The 19,957-nt window shown below is 43.3% G+C and overlaps 1 protein-coding gene across 2 annotated transcripts in view; it reads left to right on the forward strand.

Moving 5' to 3' along the window:
* Window positions 1–204: 204 nt before the first annotated feature.
* Window positions 205–19,957, forward strand: part of LOC311490334 (diacylglycerol kinase eta-like) — an 83,958-nt gene continuing 64,205 nt past the window's right edge. For both annotated transcript variants that reach the window (XM_084547779.1, XM_084547778.1), the window contains exons 1-3: window positions 205–338; window positions 1,407–1,647; window positions 3,016–3,120. In XM_084547779.1, the coding sequence (XP_084403905.1) occupies window positions 1,555–1,647; window positions 3,016–3,120 (198 nt within the window). In that variant the 5' untranslated portion in view covers window positions 205–338; window positions 1,407–1,554. The remainder of the gene's footprint in view (window positions 339–1,406; window positions 1,648–3,015; window positions 3,121–19,957) is intronic.

A 19,957-nucleotide genomic window follows, 5' to 3' on the forward strand; every position in this document is an offset into this window, starting at 1 on the left:
CTTCCCCTCCTCCCCTCCCTCGTCCTCCTCCTCCTCTCCGTACCTGATTCAGATCCGCTCCGACGCTATGCGTATGACCGCGTCTTTCTCTGCAAGGCGAGCACCACCGGAGAGACCCGCACGCTGCTGCCGCCGCCTCCTCCTCCTCCTCCTCCTCCTCCGCCGCCGCCGCCGCTGCTGCAGCTGCTGACCGCCTGGCCGCCCGCGAGCACCCAACGCCGGCTGTCGGAGCCACCCAGGCCGGGCAACAGGAGCGGTAGACGCCGACCGCCGCCGCCGCCGCCGATTTACCTCCACAGACACTGTGAACGAGGAGGGGGCAAGAGAATTAAGCCGAGGTAAATAAAATCCACATTTGATCGACTCGTGAGCGCAGAGCGGGGTTTGTTTGTGCAGAGGAGGTGGCCCCGCTCAGCGGCGGCGGCCGTCCAGGTCTCCGATGAATGTTTCAACCCCCTTTTTTTCCCCCCCCACTGACAGCTGATCCAGTCTGACCAATTATGCAAGGAGTTGAAAATTGATGATTGATTTATTTTTTTTATTATTATTATTTATTTTTTCGTCCGCCTTGTTTTAAAACGACCAGAAAGCTGAGAGTGCGCGGTGAACAGCGGTGATATACGGCCGGAATGCATGATCAAGCTGGGCTGAGGCGCTCGGCAGCCTGTTGTTCATCCGCGCTTCTGTTTATTCTCTCTTCAATTTTTTTTATTTTTTTAAAAAAAAAGAAAACACGTGAACCACGCAAACACCGTTTCTTGACGCACACGTGTTTTTCGGCGGAGTGTGTTCGCGCGTGTTGAAGTTTGGTGTCACCGGGCTGGAGTGAGGTGCAGACGGGCTTATGAATAACGTGTCCACGTCGCAGTCAAGGAGACGCGCACATGCACAGCTGACATCCACTTTTTTTATTTTATTTTTTATTTTAAATAGTGTATGAAGCATGCAGGAGCCCATGTGAGGCTGCATGGAGAGGATGCAGCATGCTTTGGCTCTGATGAGCCATATCATCATCATCATCATCATCATGTTTTCCCATTACATTCATCTTCATCTCCTCCAACTGTCATATTTGGTTTGACTGCGTGCATGCGTGTCTTTTTTGGGCCGCCCTTCATCACAGCAGCTCTATTTAAAAGACAAAAAAAAACAAAAAAACACCCAGGGCGGACTTTAAACCTCAAAAGTGTTTTCACACAAACGCAGGAAGACGAAAAGGGGAACCGAGAAAACAGAAGCGGCCCTCATTCGTGTCGCCGGCTCTCGGACTGAACAAGTGCAGGGTGGCGGAGGTGAAATAGTTTGTTGTGAACTTCAAGAAGTGGAGCTGCCGGCACCTCCCTGCCTCCCTCTCTCAGTGAGTTTTTCCTCTGCTGATCAATAATTCATTCCTCCATCTTTTCCAGAGTTGGCCCCCGGATATAGAGAGGTTGGGAAGAGAGCGACGTCCCGGAGCCTGCCGTCCCGTCCGCCGATCCTCAACCGGCTCCACCCTGTCCCTCCTCTTCTCCTGCTGCTTCCCATCCATCTCTAGATCTTTCACACCTGCCCGCCATGGCGTCCAAGCTGAACCCCAACGTCCTGTACGTGACGGGGCCCGGCGAGTCGCTGGGGTCGCCCCAGGCCGACTCTGAGAGGACTCATATCGTGAGTACCCATTCGGTTCGCTTCTAAGCTACACGGCCACAACACACTGCTTAGCTTCGGTGGCAGAAAAGAGTTATGCAGATTCTTTCAAACAATGAGTGCAGGTTTCACTTCCACATCATGCTGTCGAGTACCGTTAGTGCCACTTTTTGCGATTGATCTCCAATCTAAGACATGTTCAGGTCTCAAAATGCAGCTATTCAGCAATGCACGATGTTCTTGTGCACATGTGTAAACTACTCAGTGTTTCCTGCAGAGATGAGCACCTTCGTTTTAACGCTGGAAATGTAAGTCTGTGCTATATACAGGAAGGCACATTTACTATCAACGTAAGCAGACGGATTTTTAGACTCAAGAAGGGATGGAATCAGAACACGCACTGCGGTCGGGGTTAGCAAGCTGGTCAAGTGGATGTTGTGAACATACATGTGTTTCTGCCATGTTGCTTTCCTCATGAGAGAATTTATTTTGCAGAGTTTCTTCCAATTCGGACATAGGAAATTCAAACGACTGCAGGAATGAATCCATTTTTTAAGAATGATCCTTGTAAAAGTATTCTGCAGGTTACACTGTAGACCAAGAGGGTCTTTCCTTTCCCTCTTAGCCTTAGGCATATAATGATCTAAGAATTTTTTCCCCCAACTTTATTGACAAACCTGATCCTGTGTTCCTCCTGGAAACTCCTTGCCTGTTTAGCCCACATGGGGCAAACACGCTCAACAATCCCAACCGGAGAGAAACGATCAGATCAAGTGTTTACGTGGTTATTAGGTGATCTGATTTTCCTATTGAACTGATTATCAAAGGTCTACACCACCCCTCTTAGTCTGATTGAAAAGTCCTTCTGATCAGACCAGTCTATTCTGACTGAGCTGGTTACATGAGGCATTTGTATTCTGATTGTTAGTGGAATGCTAGCGTCCATGCAAACGTAGCCACTGTCTTTTATTTTGAAAACATGCATGCAAAAAATTAAGAAGCTGGCTGAAGGGGTTAAAAAATCAAAAAGTAGAAAATCAAAAAAAGGTCAAAGGTCCTTTGAATCTTGAAAAACAACTAAAGCGACAGAACCAAACACAGAAAATATCAATAGTATTCATTAAAATACTTAAATTATGTTGTTTGTTTTAGTCTTTAGATTTCAAAAACTTTTTTTATCAACCACATTTACATGATTTCATGATTTCAAGCTAGCTGTGATATTATCTAATGAATCTAATGATGCGGCCTCATCAGAATAGCGGCCCATCATCAGCGTAAAGGTTTATCCTAAATTAGCGGTTGTGCACTTTACAATACGGACATTTTTGTTTATTGACGTCAAAACTTCTTCTGTAATGCTGTCTTTGTTCCCTACTCCTCTTCCAGGCGGGAGAAGCTGGAGAAGAGTCGTCGGACAGCGACGGGGAGCAAGAAGAGACGTCGCACAAGCTGATCCGCAAAGTGTCGACCTCGGGACAGATAAGGGCCAAGGTAGGACGAAGTGGAGTGAACGTGGGAATGTGGCCTCGGCAGTGGTCAGAGAGCTCCTACTGAGTAATAGAATTTTGACAGGCTTGTATTCAACACATGAAATCTCTTGGCATTGTCGAGTTATATCAAAGATCACAACATTATCTGCCGTTTATCTGACATTTCTGGCACCGTGTATGAGAGCCTTTCTGAGCTGGATACGTCTCCAAGGATAGACGCAACATTAGCAAACCAGGGAGCGATAAAAGTTTAAGGTTCGAGAAGTGCTTTTCTCTCAGTTTGGGAAAGTCATGGAATTTTTCATCAGGGCTGTTTAGTTATTTAAGAGCTCATGTAAAATTTAAAGCTTTCACCGGAGAGTAGACGTGGGTTTGACGCCGGTTGAAGGGCACGCGATGATCACACACTTTTGTTAACCGCATCAATCGGCCCACTGAAGGATGGGACACTTTATCAGCGTTTTCTCTGTCTGATTGTCTCTCTGGTGTGACTTCATCATCACATAAATAGGAGCATTTTATCTTACCCCACCCCCCTCGTCTGCTGTGGTCAGCTGACTTCCTGTACAAGCCAGGTCCTCTTCCTGCCTGCGTCATTCTCCTCTTTTACCGCCACTGTGATGATGACTCGTGCTCAAATATCTGATAGGCCGTCTGACGAAATCGCACAACTTTCTTTTTTAGTGGATCTCTGTTTTACTGTAAAGTATAGATGCCTTGATACTAGCCTGTTACCGGCATATCAACAGACACACATCAGTTTCTTGTCGGTTATCAATGAGCTAATATCCACAATGAGAAATGCCTCATGTTCCATGCAAACACACATCTGATGAATGTCCAAATGTGTAAATCATCATCCATTACCTGCATTGACCGTCAACTGTAAAGCACACCGGAATCAATATGAGACACGGGATACCCGGCAACCCCTGTCTCCATGGGGACGGCATCCCATAATGCCTCAATTGTTCCCAGTGCAGACAATGGTATTGGGTATCACCCTGGTATTGATTGGCTAATCTCATCGGACGGCGCCACAGCGTGATGTGTGCATATGAACTCTGCCCGTACAGTTTAAATTTTTTTCCCTTTAAATTTACAACAAACACTGTATTTAAGCAAATTGTTGAACGGTGGGTCATACTTGACAAAAGGACACATTAAATATATAAAATCTAATAGATGAAATAGGTTGAAAATTTATGAGAACACAAAATATAATAAAATGTTTTAAAAAATGCAGATTAAAGAAGATCTTAACTGTATCAGTTTACTTCTCTTTGGCGACACCTATGGCGACAAGTGGCAATTGCAGGTGTGTTTTTGAACCTCCCTTACCAGACGTGTCTCCACAGACGCTCATTTCTTAATATCATAAATGCAAGGACTTTCACATCTTTTCAACAACGGTGGTGACACACGGTGACTCAATACTCGCGTATCAAAATAAAATTCTTTGAGATTTACACTTTTCTTTGTAAATGTTTTGAGTTTAAGAAAATAATGACTAAAAAGTGTGAGCTTGCCAGCTGTATGTTTGTGTAAAACTTTTGAACATAGAAAAATCACACTTTTACCACAACATCTGGAATTCTGGAGAAAATGTTTGCAAAATTTTGAAAAACTTTCAGTTTAAGGTACAGAAACTCCAGTTCTCATCAAAAAAATATTCCAGTGTATATGTTATGTAGCATTTCTTTTAAACAGACATTATTGTGTGTATAGGACAGACCATCTGGATATGCTTCACAAACGGTAACAGATTCTTTGCGTGCTACAGGGAAGTCACAAGTCAACATTTTTTAAAAAACAATGAGTATTCAGTCCCCTGTTTCAATACAATGGCGCCTTCCTACAGCTCTATGGATCACATATTCACCTGAGTAGATCTTTGTAGTACATGCTTGTGTGTGTGTGTGTTGATTAGACTGTGTGTACCTACAGTCATGTGACTTAGATTAAGCTAGTCATCGACTTCAGGATTATTCTTCAGCGACAGCAATGGCTTGATCGGATTAGCGTGTTTGTGGATCCCTTTTGTTTGCTTGTGTGCATGCAGGCGTGTGGGTGTGCTGCATGCTCAGCTGTATAGTGTGTGCATTGTTTATTGTTAAACATCATTAGCGCATCGCTGCCTCTTTCTCCTCTTTCTCCTCTTTCATTTGCCTTGCCTCGTTTTGTCCCCTGCCTGTTACCGTACTTGTTGGAGCAGCAGTCTGTTGCTGCACTTGTTAAAGAGGTGCTAATTCTTATCAACTGTGACATGACATTCTGACACCATTAGATTAATTCGGTTCCTCCGTCGTGAATCCCTAAATAATTACACAGATGGAAGTCGGGGTGTGTCAGGGAGATGCTGGTGTTGGCTGTAATTAAATATCTTTGCGTTTAGAGACAAGTTCTTTGAGATTTTAAGAAAGTAGACACGAGTTTACACTAGGCATATTATTAAAAAAGTGTTTTTCACAAGGTTAAATGCTGTTTTCACAATCCATCTTGGCCAGGTAAGGGACAACTAAATGTTTTGTTGCTGCTCTGAAATGAAAACGAATGATACCTTGGAGATTTGCTAATTGGCTGACTCTGTAAAACCTCTACTGATGGATTGGATTTTAAGGCTGATGGAGAATGACTTGGTGTAATCTTGTTTGGATGTCTTTGAAAGAACAGAGAGTTAAACTTAATCCCAACTCGCTCTGGTTTGTTTTAATGTGGATAATTGTTCTTAAGCCATCGGACCAGTCGGCCAGCCATGCATTTGCTGCACATCTATGCTATGTACACAACTCCATTATGCGATATTGTACTCCTGTCACATGTCGTTGGAAAGCTAAGATTCGCATTATTTGGATGATGTAAAACATTTCAAGATACAATCGTAACAGTCAACATTTTTGTCAAACTAACACAAAACAAACAATTACAAAGTTGTACAAGAACTTATGTATGACCCTTTTAGTACTGGTACTACACCTGTCAACAAAACTCAGACAAAAATGCTTGTGTCATAATTGCAATGGTCCAGTAAAGTATTTAGTCCTAAACACATTATTACATGAATAAATAACAAAGAATCAAGTCAAAGTTAAATCAAAGTATTCTATACACTGGAGGTAGTCTGAGGTAGTCTGAGAATGTCAGTATCCTGGCATCAGAACCGCATCTGCTCGTGTTGGGAAAAATAATTTGCTTCCTTTCAAAAGATGCCTAAACGATGTTCCGTACCTTTGTCGGCTCAAGAACGGCGTCCAGGTCATCTTGGGTTCACGTTGGGTAGGCTTTTTCTGGTGAATGTTGGTAAGGCGCTTAGGCGTCACAGTGGTCGCTCAGGCGCATACATGCAAACCTCAGTGTCCCCAGTTCATGTCCTTGTTGCATGCCTCCCCCAACACTTCCTGTCTACCTCTTGCTTTTATCGGCGGTTTTTCACAAGAACACAAGACCCTCAGCTTGAAGCACGGCAAGCAACGAAGCCTTATTTCTGGCGTAGTTAATATTGATGAGCAACAGACAAACCTGATGTTGGGACATGAGATTTCAGCATGATGCTGATGTTCACCACATGCTCAAAGGTAATGGTGACAGTTTCTTATTTTAGAGATGTTTATGCATCACTCATACAACCAGCTGCATGATAAAAATGGTAAGAGACGGTGAGAAAAACTTTATTTAGAAGTTTTTACTACATTGTTTATGCCCTATGCTACCAGTCTGAGCTTATCCCATAGAGAACATACATAGTTTGATGAATTTAATGGAGGGAAAAGACAAATTTCTCCCTCTATTTTAGTCCAAATATCTCAAATGTTCTTTTTAAATTTGCAACATTTAGACCAAAAGGTTTGGAAATCAGATGACCTAGTTTACAGAACAAATCTGAAATCGTTCTCATTTTGTTTCAGCTGCAGTTCACCATGCACATGTGCAGCGCTGCAGTCTTATCTCAGATATCTTCACTTGTATTCAGACAAGACGGTCTTGTACACATCGCCGTTGATCATCTTGATAATGTCTTAAAGATGCACTTTTAATAAACACGTTCAGCGCTGGGTGTCTTGCATGGGATTTTTTTCAAAACAAAAAAGTAGAAAGTCCATGAGCAATTTGAGTCAAAATGTGAAGAAATTAGTCTGCTCGTCTTCACCCTGGAAGCTCCAGAAGGGAGTGACTAACAGGTATAGCCGGCGAGCTAGCCGGTAAAGCTCTAGCACGACTCAGTCACAATAACTCTTTGAGCTTCTTTAGCTCCTCTTTATCCAGCCTTTCACTCACCGCCGCCGTTTGCTCTCACAAATGTACTTCAATTTATTCAATACAGAGTTATTGAAGAGGGGGAGGAAAAGGTTCCCCAGCTAGTAGTTAACTGTCAGCAAGCTAAATGACATTTAGAGGATGTGACTGAGGCTGGAGTTACGGAAAAAGAACCACAGCGCAACAAAGTAGAAACAGACAGTTGAGAGACAGAACTTTCTTTCTTTTTAAAGCTCAGCACAAGCTCAGCACAACGAGATGTGTTGCTGCTGGTCAGAGGCACAAACTCCCAGCTCACCCAGGCTTAACTTAATGTGAATTTCTCCGATGGCTGTGATTGGATTCCAGTAACAGAGCTGCTTGTGTGGTGGAGCTTTTATGATTGAGCAGCAGCTTTTTGCCACAGGAAGTACTTGGCTTGTGGGAAATGGACATGTGATGCTAAATTGGTTTAAGTTTTGCTCTGTCAGTCACTTTCAGGGCAATGTTTCTGCATTTGCATTGACGTTAGTATTCCACTTAGAATGAGAATAAAAATGCCTCACGTAACCGCCTCAGTCAGACTGGTGTGATCAGAAAGAATTTTCAATCGGATGTAGAGGATTTGGTGAGACCCTTTTTTGAAAATATTACCTCCTAATAATCATGTAAACTCTTGATCTGGTGGTTTCCCTCTAGTTGGGATAAATCCATTCTTTCTGAGCATGTTTGGGGTAGGGTTTAGGTGGGGTAAACATCAGGTGACGACTTTCTAGTAGGGACGTACAAGGGAGGTAGCAAATCAATAGGCGTTTATGGCTTTTTTTTGTCTGCACCAGTGTTTCCTGTGGACTGCCATGGTCCATGTTGGAGGAAAATAAATTGTTGCAATACCACTGTTGAACAACTTTACCAGACCTACTTGGTATTGATGAACGCTGAAGCACGTAAAACCTCTACTGATGGATTGGGTTTTAAGGCTAATATAGACTGACTTGCTGTAATCTTGTTTGGATGTCTTTTCGAGAACCGGTGTCAGTTTTTGACCCGAGTTAAACGTAATCCCAACTCGCTCTGGTTTGTTTTAACGTGGGTAATTGTTCTTAAGCCATCGGACCAGTCGGCCTGCCGTGCACCTGCGCGTCTATACTGTGTACACAACTCCATTATGCAATAGCTTGCCATACTCCTGTGACATGGCATTGTGAAAGCTAAGATTCTTATTATTTGGATGATGTGAAACGTTTCAGGAAACAATCGTAACAGCAGGAAAGCACAGAACGGACTTTTACAAAGTCGACAAAACTCATCTATGACCCTTCTCCTACCAGCAATCCACCTGTCAGCAAAACTCAGACAAGCAGTTGTTCGATTGTCATCTTCTACTGAATGACTTCAGTGTTGTCAACAAAGTTGGAAAAAGAACTTCTTCTTTGAGCACATTTCCGGTTGATTCGACTACTTTGTGAATGTCAAAAGAAAGTTCAGTTCTGGTTGATATTTCGGGGCAGGTAGAGACACGTATCTGATTTTATTTAGCGTCCGTGTGAACGGTTAAGTTGTAATCTCTAATCTGAGTTATTGTAGTTAAGTTTAAGGCTTGCTTTTTGTGACTGACCTCTCTGATTTTCTTTCTTTTTTTGTCTCTCCTTCCTTTTTCTGTCCCTCTCTACCTGCAGGCTCAATTACAAGGCTTCACGGTCTTTTTTCGTCCCCCCCCGCCCCTACATTCTCCTCCTCCCCCTGCTCCTGTTTGCCTTGCTCTCATTTACTGTGTGGAAAATAAAGGAGACACAGGAAGAGAATGAGGCAGAAGAGCAAACAGCTTCTGTGAATTGTGTGTGTTTGTGATTTTGTGTGCGTTTGCGCGTGGGGCGCCAGCACGGGGGCGCCGATCGCGCAACCGACGTGAAAGTACTATGTTTGTTTCCTTGCGAGGCAGCGCGGAAGAGACACCTCCTTCCCTTTTTTTCCTTCATTTTATTAATTTGTGAGTGTTTTTTTCCTTGTTCAACATTTAATTTTCTCTCATCCCAAACAACATTTAAATAAATGAATAATTCAAAAATATTACCTTTTATATGTTGCATCTGCACCTAGTTGACTGTCAATAAATCTCAACTTTTCTCTGCTTCCTAAACAAGCCCTGTCCTGTCCAGAATAGCAGCCCCCCTTCATGTTATATAAGCAGTTTTATTTCTGGCGCTTTGAGTGGTGACCAACAGGTAACACTTTCCTCATTCCTGTGGATTTCCTGGTTTGTTGGAATCAAACCCACTACATTTGTTCTTTTTTATCCGCATCTCGCTCGCAGTGCAGAAATCCGCGTGGGTGTCCGCTGCAATGGAGATGAGGACGAGTTATGGATGTGTGCGACGGGAATGGGAGTGTGTGTGTGTGTGTGTGGGATGGACCGCGCGCTTTGATTTATGCCCTCGGCTTGATGTGATACAGCTGCAGTGGTGTGCTGGTCAATACGGGAGAGAGGGAGAGATGGAAAGAGATGAGGAGAGAGGGAGGAAGATGGACAGAGTAGGGGGTGGAGGGGGTTGTTGGTAAGTGGAAGAAGGCGAGAGTTGGAGTGGAAAGTAGCAGGGAGGCAGATCCGGAGTCAGTTATATAAGAAATCCGCACAGCAAACAGCAGGCTTAATACCCGTATTTACCATCACAACAGGTTGGCGGGACTGCTGAGGAGGCGGTCGGACTATTTAAGATGTGCTATTCAGTCAGTGGTACTGAGACTGCACCGAACACATTGGATTTCTCCTTAAGGCTTCACAAACTGGCTCATTGAATCCTCTTTTTGTGATCTGGATGGCTTAAATCAGCCTTCCTCTTCTTCTACGTTTTTTTTTTTTTTTTTTTTGGTTTACCGAAACATTTAGCAGCGGCTTACCGATGCAGATTGTTGATATGTGGAGCTGAAGAGATGCAAAACAGCAGTTGATGTGTGTTAATAAGATGGACTTAGTCTAGCGTCTTAGGCGTCCACACAAATCAACCAATGTACCTGTATTAAAAGACACATTTCAATGGAAAAAGCAAAACAGAAAATGTTGGAAAGAGTTAAAGATTACCAGTGAAAAGATCCTGCTGTAACTAAAGGAATCAAATTGAGGTGGTAGTATTAAGTTTCAATAACCCTTTCAATAGGAAAATATTCTGAAAGATATGAGCCTCCATTGTTCCTCTCTGGTTGGAAGAAATCCATTATTTCTGGTGATGTTTGCCCGACATGAGGCAAACATCAGGTGACGTGATGAGTTCCCAGAAACACGGAGGTGGGAAAACAAACCAGTTGAATGAATAAAGTTTGGATTGGTGCCGGTGTAAACTTGGGTCGATCTCGCGTCATCATCTTGTATTGAATCAATTCTGAACGTTGACAACTTTATTGACATACGTATTTGTGGCAGTTTTTACTTTCCTTCAGCAGCAGAGCCGCTTTGTCAAGAAAATCTCTATTATAATTGATGTTGTGGCGCATGCAAACACATATTTTATCAGATCATTTTATTTGGCATCCATTTAAACAGCCACGTTGAAATCTCAAAGTTCCTAATGTCCCTTAAATAGTAGAAGAATACTTTAAAAAAGGAGCTTATGCAGTTTAACAGATAAATATTGCTGTCTTTTTCTCATCACAAACTGTCATTGGAGATTAATTGCTCTGTTTTCTCTTTAATTTTCTGAATACCACAAAAACATACCAGACGTTTGTATAATGTTACAATACTGATATAAGACCAAGCAACAACCTCCAGGGCTGGAAAATGAAGTTAAGTTGGATGTGCCAAATGCTGTAGTTCCACTAATGGCCACTTGAGGCTGACTCCAAAAGTGAGTCTGTCCTGGTGCAAAAAAAGTAGTTTTGGTTTATAACTAATTTCTCCATTCAGGACAATTGTACATGGCTTCATATTTTAAACAATGTACCTGGGCGTGGCTGCTTTGCTTTGAGGGGCAGGTGAGCATTGTCTCACTTGCTAGCGTCTGCCTTAGCTTCACTCACAAGTCAAGGGAGAGATGGCAACTGCCGAGATGGTGACGATCAGTGCCACCACAATGAGCTTCAAAACCATCATTCAGTAAACCATAGGGGTTTTGTCACAGATATTTTGTCCATATTTATTTACAGTGAATGTATAGGAGCCAAATCACTGGTCTATAGCCCCAGTACAGGCTAAAAATTGAACTTTTTCTTTTTCAACTTTAACTCCAGGGTTCTATATTTAAACACTGACCTATGTTATGAATATCTTGAGAACTGAAGTCCTCACTTATTTTCAACAGTTAATCTTGGCTGTTTGAGACCTCTCAGGCATTAAAATAAACAAAAAGCAGTTCACTCCAGTTGACCTCCTGGTTGGCCGCCCGCATGTTTGCTCTATGAAAAGCATGATCAGCCTTCCAAAGAGCTTAATAAAGTTGTATCTTTTATAACGTTTATTTAGAGAAAATGTTCAGCTTGGCCATCTGTTTTTTGACTCATTCTCTCATGAAGTAGATTTAGAATGGGACGAAAAGTTGAACCGTTAAACATGTCTCTTGGCAGGTTCTTTGCTGGAGCTTTGGCAGGTGAGCCTCAGAATTCATCCGTGACACCACGCGAGCGCGGCCATTCCCCGAAGTGCATTAAAAACGAGCAGCTGTTGGAAAAATAGAATGAAAGAATTATACACAAAGGCGGCCGCTTGCGTGTTGCGCTGTACGCGTAGCGGTGGTCATATGTTAAAAGTGGTTTGAACGGCGGATAAACATTTTGTCTTCGTCTAAAAGCTTCGGCCCTGATTTGCAGTTCTCCCAAAGCACCTCCAGCATTGCTGCTCGTATTTTATAGGTAATCTATGATAAAGCAGCTAACCCTGCCATGATCCCCAATGGACTCAACATGTATTATTGATTTGCTGTAATAAAATTACCCTACATAGGCTGTTAATCATACATGCATCACGCCCGCTTAGCGTCTAATGCCGAGTCTCCCTGACTGGCTGGTGTTTGTTAACTGGAGCCCTCAGACTTGGTTTCTATTGATTTGACCTCAGACAATCAAACAAGGGGACTCTTCACTTTCAAAGAGAGCGGGAAGTACTCAAAAACTCTGCTCTGCCTTCAGAGAAAGGAGGAAATCCTTTGAAAGGGCGTTCTTGAAAGGGCGTTGTTATGTTTCTTGGAAAACATATCAAGTCTCCTACGAGCATTCAGATGCCAGACACTGTTTCAGTTTTTAAAGCATGAATGTCTTGTTTTGGAAGAGAAAGTTGTCTTCAGATAAATCTATACATGCTTTTTAAATTTTGAAAAGAACATGGTGGAGGAGTGAACTAAAACTTGAGAGGTGGGCATGAATATTTCCCTACTCAGTTATTCATTCATTCAGTAGATTTTAATTCGTATAAGCTTTAAAAGCTATAAGTAAATGCTAACTGCATTCTTATATGTTGTTTTATACTTTTTAATTGCTCTATTAAAGTGTGGAAATATATACCAGCTGACCATGCTAACACGGCGGGCCGAGGACCTCAGAGGCAACACTTAACATTTGAGTGCTAACAAGACAAAGGCAGCGTGCTGCATATATGCAATTTAAAACCGACCTGTTATGGTGGCACACATCAAGTCGCAAACTCTGGGACTTAAAAAAAAAAAAAAGTGTCCAAAAACTGCAGTTCCTCAAATGGCCACTTGAGGCTGAGAAAAGTGGGTCAATCCCAAATCTCTGCGGTTTAAATTATATCAAGGGTAAAAGTTAATGCGTAATTACGGGAGTTGCTGCTTCGAGTGACCGGTGGTCATCTCACGTTGCTGGCCTCAGTTCCAATCATGCTCCACCTCTTTGACCATTTTTTTTAGTAAAAATTAGCCTGGAGTCTTAGCAGTCAGACAATGCCAAGATGGCGACGCCCGGTTCCACCTGCATTGTGCTTCAAAAACACTTTTCAGAAAAGCTAGGAAACATGTCTCAGCTAATGTCTGTCAACCTGCCATGATGAAGCTCCGTATCCGCCATTTAACGGCTAAAAAACACAGTGGGCGTTTTGCTTTGAATATTCTTCAATGACGAAGTGGCTGGACCTAAAAAAAAAAAAAATGTTTTGCATAAACAAACATTGTAATGATTATTTTTGGAGTCACAAGCTGCTCCTTTTCTCTGTTTGGTTAGATTGTAAAGTATTTTTAAAAGGAGGAAACCTTTATTTACTGCACGCTTTCACTCCTCACTTTGCTTCCTGTCTCTATTTTTACCCTCTTTTTTTCATTGTCTATCTTTTGAGTCCATTCTCGTTTCGATTCCTCTTTTCCCCGGCCGCCGCCACCTGTTTGTGCTTTATTCCTCCCGCCCTTGATCTCTACACGCTCCCTCGCTTTCTCTCCCCTGACCTCCCCTGTTCATCACACCGCTCCCGCTTCCTTTGCTTTCATCCCGTCCTCCTTCATCCGTCCACCCTGTTGCTCGGTACCGCTCGTTTTTCTCCCGAGTCTCTGGGCTGCGAGTCTGCTTCGTTTTGTCCTGCAGGCCGTGTCTTTGACGCCGCTTCCCGCAGCCTCTCGCTTTCAAGATGAGTCGTGCTTGCTTCCTTAATTTCAAATGAGGCCCTTATCTGTCAGGCCAGACAGTACACAGATAATTTCTTGTTTTATAGTCAAATTGAATTGCTTTAAATGTCTAGACTGACGAATTTCACTTCATTTGGAATGATTATATCTGTTAAAGAAGCTTTTGATCTTAAAAGGTCACGAATAGATTCTCAAGCTCAAATTTTACCACGCAAGAAGTCCTTAAAATGCTCATTTCAAGGAAAAATCCAGGTGTAGTTAAGTGTGTGATTTTTCTGAAAAGCTCTGGAACTCACCAGACCTCGAGTCGCTCAGTCAATTGCGACCTCACTGATGAACTATTAATCTGAAAGTCTCATGATGAATCGACATTGTTCCCAACAGACCTTTGATTGTATTTTCGCGGTTCTGGTGTTTGCACCACAAACGCATTATCTTGCCGTCGCTACTGTCTCCCCTCTTCAAGTACGTGCTGTGAACAAAGCCTCTTCCTGCACATCTCATGTCTCGCTGCAGTGCTTCATGTTTATTTTCACGTCTTAACATCACTTTGTGAGCGTTTCTCGTCGAGTAGATGCGTCTGTCAGACACGCCCCCTTTAAAAAGTCGCTTTTCTCGGCCGGAACATGATTAATGCCTGCAGCAAAGGTGACTTTAGGTGAGTTAACTTCTCTCCAACACCCCCATATTGATCTCCCTCCATCACTCCTGCTCTTTTTTTCCCCTTTCCTTTCAGGCTTCCTCTTCTAGTTTCACCCCTCCTTGTGTTTTTGCCTCTCCATCTTGCCCTGTCAGTCTCTCCCTCCTGTATCTGCAAACTCTAAACCACCATTACTCTGTAGCAGGCTATTAAAGAAAGTGTGTGTGGGTGTGGGTGTGTGTGTGTGAGTGTGCGAGAGAGACACAAAGTTGATGACTTATCTGCAGCGGCTGTGTCTAACATGGTGACACTCACTTTGGCATGTGCTAATGATGAGGAGACGACAACATCCAGTGTGTGTGTGTGTGTTTGTGTGTTGTCACAGATGAACTAGTTTGTGCTCCCAGTCAGGAGCAGCTGTGTGTGTGTTTGTGTTATCGCTAATGGGCGAACACCTTTCAGCCTTGATGTGCGGATTTGTCTGTGTTTGTGTATATGCGCGCGCGCGCGCGTGTGTGTGTGTTGGGCTGCTAAGGCGCTAACGTGTGTTATCAATCAGTGACAGGTCCGTGCGTCTGTGTGTTGACAGACGTGCACCGTTCATCACTTCCTTGTCTTTCACTCTGTGCTGTCGTTAATGGAGACGGACGATGTGAAGAGTTTCAGTGTCTCATGCGTCTGTATTGATAACTTTTTTTTCTGCTTGAGTTAGCTAAAGCTTCTCAGTTGTGTTTGTGGTGTGCAGGCTTTGTCCCCGGTTGTTGTGGTATACGGGGAGCTAAGGGCCTAAGGCAAAGCTTTTGGTTTAACGTTTGGTGTACATGCCAACCTTCATCTATTGCAGATGCAAGCGACTGAAATGAGCTTCCTGTGTAGGGTGGCTGAGCTCAGCCTTAAGCTTGTTATTGCAGAAATTTGTTCTTGTTCTCGGAGGTGAGCAGGAACAGGAACACCCACACAGATTGGCGCCCACACACGGCATGCCGATCTCTACCCAGGAGAGATTAGCGGTCACACTGCCAATGTTAGCATCTGGGAGCTCGCAGAATGGCAGCTAAAATGACGTCATTTTGTTCTTGCAGCCCTAAGTGCTAGCCCTAGGTTTTTCATCTGGAGGGAACTCGGAGCAGAGCCGCTACTCCTTCTGCGTCCAAAGGGACCAGTTGAGTTGGTTTGGGCATCTGGCAAGGAGGCCTCCAGCGCACCTAACTTTTGGGGTTTGCTTGACGTGGTCAGCGAAGAGGACATTTTGGGGTAGGCCTAACATTCGCTGGAGCAATTGGATATCCCATCTAGACTGTAAGCGCCTTGCAGTTCCATACGAGAAACTGTAAAGCATTGCTAGCGAGGTGGGGGTCTGGCACACCGGCCTTAGCCTTTTGATAAACCGAGATTGGATGGAACATTCTGGATGACTGGATCAGTTTTTAATTTGTGCAAATTATTGGGATTATTGATAAATATCGTACACCACGCGAAGGAAAATGTGCAGTCTGTTTGGAGCAATGAGCAGACCTTAACGTTCTTCAAAATAATCAATCATATCAATCATAAATACCAGAAGTCTGTTTTCTTCAGTACACCCACTTAATGTTCATGTACCATTAGCAGGTCAAAATACACAATGATATGCATTTTGTTTGTCACTATTCAGCAAATTTGTTTAAAAAGTGAAGCTCATGCCATTACTGTAGCTGGGTGCTAGCTTCAGAAATGTGCCACCATTTCAGTCCCATTCAAAAAAAATTTACTTTTTCTATTATGTGCTGCAGTAAGTCAGTACATGTTTGCACAAGTCAAGCTAAATTCACTTCTTCTGATGAGTGTCCTACTTGTCCTTTTTCAAAATAATTTCATAATTCAGTAGACATCAGGCCTCAAAGAGAGGTATGTTTGGGATTTGTCACATCTAACCCTCGCTCCGCCCCAGCTCCTTAATCTCATCCAAAGATGGTAACTTGTGACTCCAAAAGAACAACACAAAAAAGCACAGAAAGAGACAGCTCATTTGTTCCATTAGCATAGCAAGCTAATGCAAATGATGAAAATAAAAACAAAGTTTTGGATCTCAGTGCTGATACTTACTGACCTGAAATTTAGCAGTTGCACTGTGGTTGAGGTAGAGGTATGGGTACTGAAGGTTCCACAGAAGTGCAAAACTTGTTTCCCACAGACAATACTAAAAATAAAAAGACTTGCTAAATAAAAAAAAAAAAAATAGGGCAGGACACGTTTAGCTGAGACGTGTGCATTGCACTTCTTATTTTAGGTTTCGTTACCACCTAACACTGCTTGTTGTGAACGTTGGGTGGTTCAGCTAGCGTAGCGTGTTTCTATTAATGATGCACAGAGGCCACAACACTTCCTGTGATGCTCTGCTGCTGTTATTTTGTACGCTGTGTCCTGTCAGGGTGGCGGCCTTTAAAAACAAGACTCATGCTTCTCTCTACTTTGCATTTCTTCTTTTGTACTTTCCCCTTTTTTGTTCTTTTAGTTTGTACGTTTGTTTTGAGTTTACGCCTCGGTGCACTTCTTACTGTTTTTTTTTTTTAACCCTGCTATCTCTTCATCTTTCTCTCTCTCTCTCTCTCCCTCTCTCTGAGGCCAAAAATAGACTCTCTCAGGGTTTTTGTTAGTCTAAAACAGGAAGTCAGAGACAGTCGCCACAATACACACACACACACACACACAGCGCACCCGAGCACGCGCGCACGCAAACGTGCTGCTTTTGCAATCCTGCTGCGCTCAGATAAATTTACCGATTCGCTTTTCGTTCTTTTTGACGGAAGCTTGCGTTGCAAAATCGGCTGCCGTTGCGTGCGCGGCCCGGGCGATGTTGTGTGTCCGTGCGCTTTCACACGCCCCGGACTTGAAGTGCTACATGAGGAGTAGCGGTCTGAGTCAGCAGCATGCCAAAAAAAAACAGTTAATGACACTTGAAGTAAAGACTGCGCTCTGTGGTTGAGTGACAAAGCGAGTTGTCTTTTTTCACAGCTTTTACTTACTAGTACACTTCCCACCAATTTGAGTAATTTCAATTATTGTGATTATCGCTACTTCATCTGCTGCGTACCTGCTGGATCAAAGTATATATTTCTTTGTTACCATTCCGGCTCTGTGATCATTAATTTGGCCTCTCAGCTTGGCCTCAAATGTTTTTTTTTTAATCTTCCGCCTCCACATCATAAAAACTTTTATTTTTTTTTCCTAGGCTCTTGGAGTTGCACAAATGTCAATCATTTAAAGGTTAAACTAGAAAAGTTGTGTCCTGTTTACGGCTGTATTTTTGCCTGTCTTTTGTAGCGCTTGTGTTTCGTTTGACATCGCCTCTTTAAAAGACTTCATCGGACGATTAAACGTTGTATGACGCATCTTTTCTACGGCATTACAAGCCCTTTGATGATGATAACTGTATATTTTACTGTACATTTCAGTGCTTTCCCCTTGGAGGTGGATGGTTTCTGGTTTTAGGGCTTTAGGAAAGTAGTTTGAAGTGAGAAGACACCTTATGAACCTGTGTAGGTGTTCACTTCCTGCACAGCGTGTTGCGCAAGAGGACTCCCCTCCTTTATTTTGAAATAGGAGGTATTAAGGTGCTGGCTTTAAAAAGATCTCACTAACTGAGTACACTTTTCAGATTTTTGAAGTGCTGCTCAATTAAAATCCAGCTTCAGTGTTTCAAAGACCTCAGCTATGATTTGAAGTGTTGCCAGATGAGGCCTTTAAGTTGACAGTGTGGCGTGCTACGGCATGCAAATACTGCTGCTGCTATCTAACCTGCACCGTGACCGTCTGAAAACGGAACCCCACCCACACCGTTTGAAACAGAAAGCGGCGCGTTTTCAGCTCGAAATAAATCTAGCCGTTCACTGGGTCATGCGTTGGCCGCTTGTCGTCGTATGAGTCGTCACAGAGGTCGGAGGAGGTCCTTGGCTGCGAGAAACTGGCCCCGGGGTGCGTGCGGATCTTTCTGGAAACAGTCTGAGCAAAACCGAGAGTGAGACGGAGACGGGGAACTCGATGTACGCAGGCACTCGGGGTGACTGTAGTGGAAGGATGTGGCTTCCCTTCTAAAAACGGCACACTTTATTTTTACACAGCCGTCTGTGTGTGATGTTTCTAAAAGAGGAAGATGGTTATCATAACGAAACAGCAAGATTATCAATGCAATTGTAGCAACAAAGAGATTCTACAAGATAGACGCACACACAGACAGGCAGATTAAGTTGATTGACTGATAGATAAGCTCTGTAGATGAATAATATGTTGTGGATAGTTGACAGAACAAACGAGGAAGAAGAAACATTTACTTTCTGGCTATATTTTTTATAGATGTTCAGTTTCAGTAGCTTTGAAGGTAGTCATTTCCCTTATCTCTTATTTTCTTTTATTTTTCTTTTATTTTCTGTCTTTTCTTTTCAGTTTATCTTTCTTTTCCCCACTCTTAAAGCTTGGTTTATACTTTCTGTACTATGAGAGCGGTCACTATAAGGAATAATACCTGTCAGTTTGTCACCATCTCTCTGCCATTACGCCGCCAAAACAGTTGCTGATGCGATGTGTGGTCTGTGGCGACGAGAACTAAGCAGGTTAGTTGGATTTTTTTAGCTGATAAATGGTTGAACAACAGTTGCTTTTACCGAAATCACCGCAACGCAGAAAGGGAGAGGAGACGTCTGAGTCGATGGTGTGTAGGAGGCAGAAGGAGGGAGAATTTTACTGTGCTTGTTCGGCCGCTGAGAGACGTGGACGAGGAAGAGCGACATGACGTTAGATCTGGGGAGGTGCATGTGAGGCTGTGCCATCGGGAACGAAGCTATACCACACCTTAAGCGGTGTAGGGGAAAAGAAATTAGAATTCAGAGAGTTGCACAGGTAGTGGGGGGAAAAAAAACCCTTTGGGGATGCAAAGTGGGTTAATCTCAAGTTTGAGGCGACGACCAGTCCCAGAGACTGACATTTGTCATTTGTCTCAACATTTGTCTCAAGGAAAAACTGTCCATGACGTTGGTTCCTACCAAATAGCTTGACAGCTTGGAGGTTTGGAGCGTCGGGTGAACCCTGATGGACATGCTACATCACTGACGGTAATTTTTTTTTTTAGAGAGCGGTGATGGCAAGAAGAGATAGTTCTGTCCGTTTTTATGTTCTGCCTGATTTACTCAGAAACATCTGGGGTGGAAAATATACACTACAAGGAGGTTACCAAGGCAACCGGAGCCTGGAACGTCCACTGGAGACCTACTGTCAGCTACAAAGAAACGGACAACGAGTGAATGCAGTGTAGACAGGGTTAAGAAGTGTTCAGTGATTGCGCTCTAGAAAGGCAAAAAAAAGGGGCTGATGTATTTGGACTTTGAAGACGGATTCTGACACAACAAATGTCTGCTGTATGTGCCCGAAAA

The sequence above is a fragment of the Chelon labrosus genome (assembly GCF_963514085.1).
Source record: "Chelon labrosus genome assembly, chromosome: 1".
In the NCBI taxonomy this organism is placed as follows: Eukaryota; Metazoa; Chordata; class Actinopteri; order Mugiliformes; family Mugilidae; genus Chelon; species Chelon labrosus.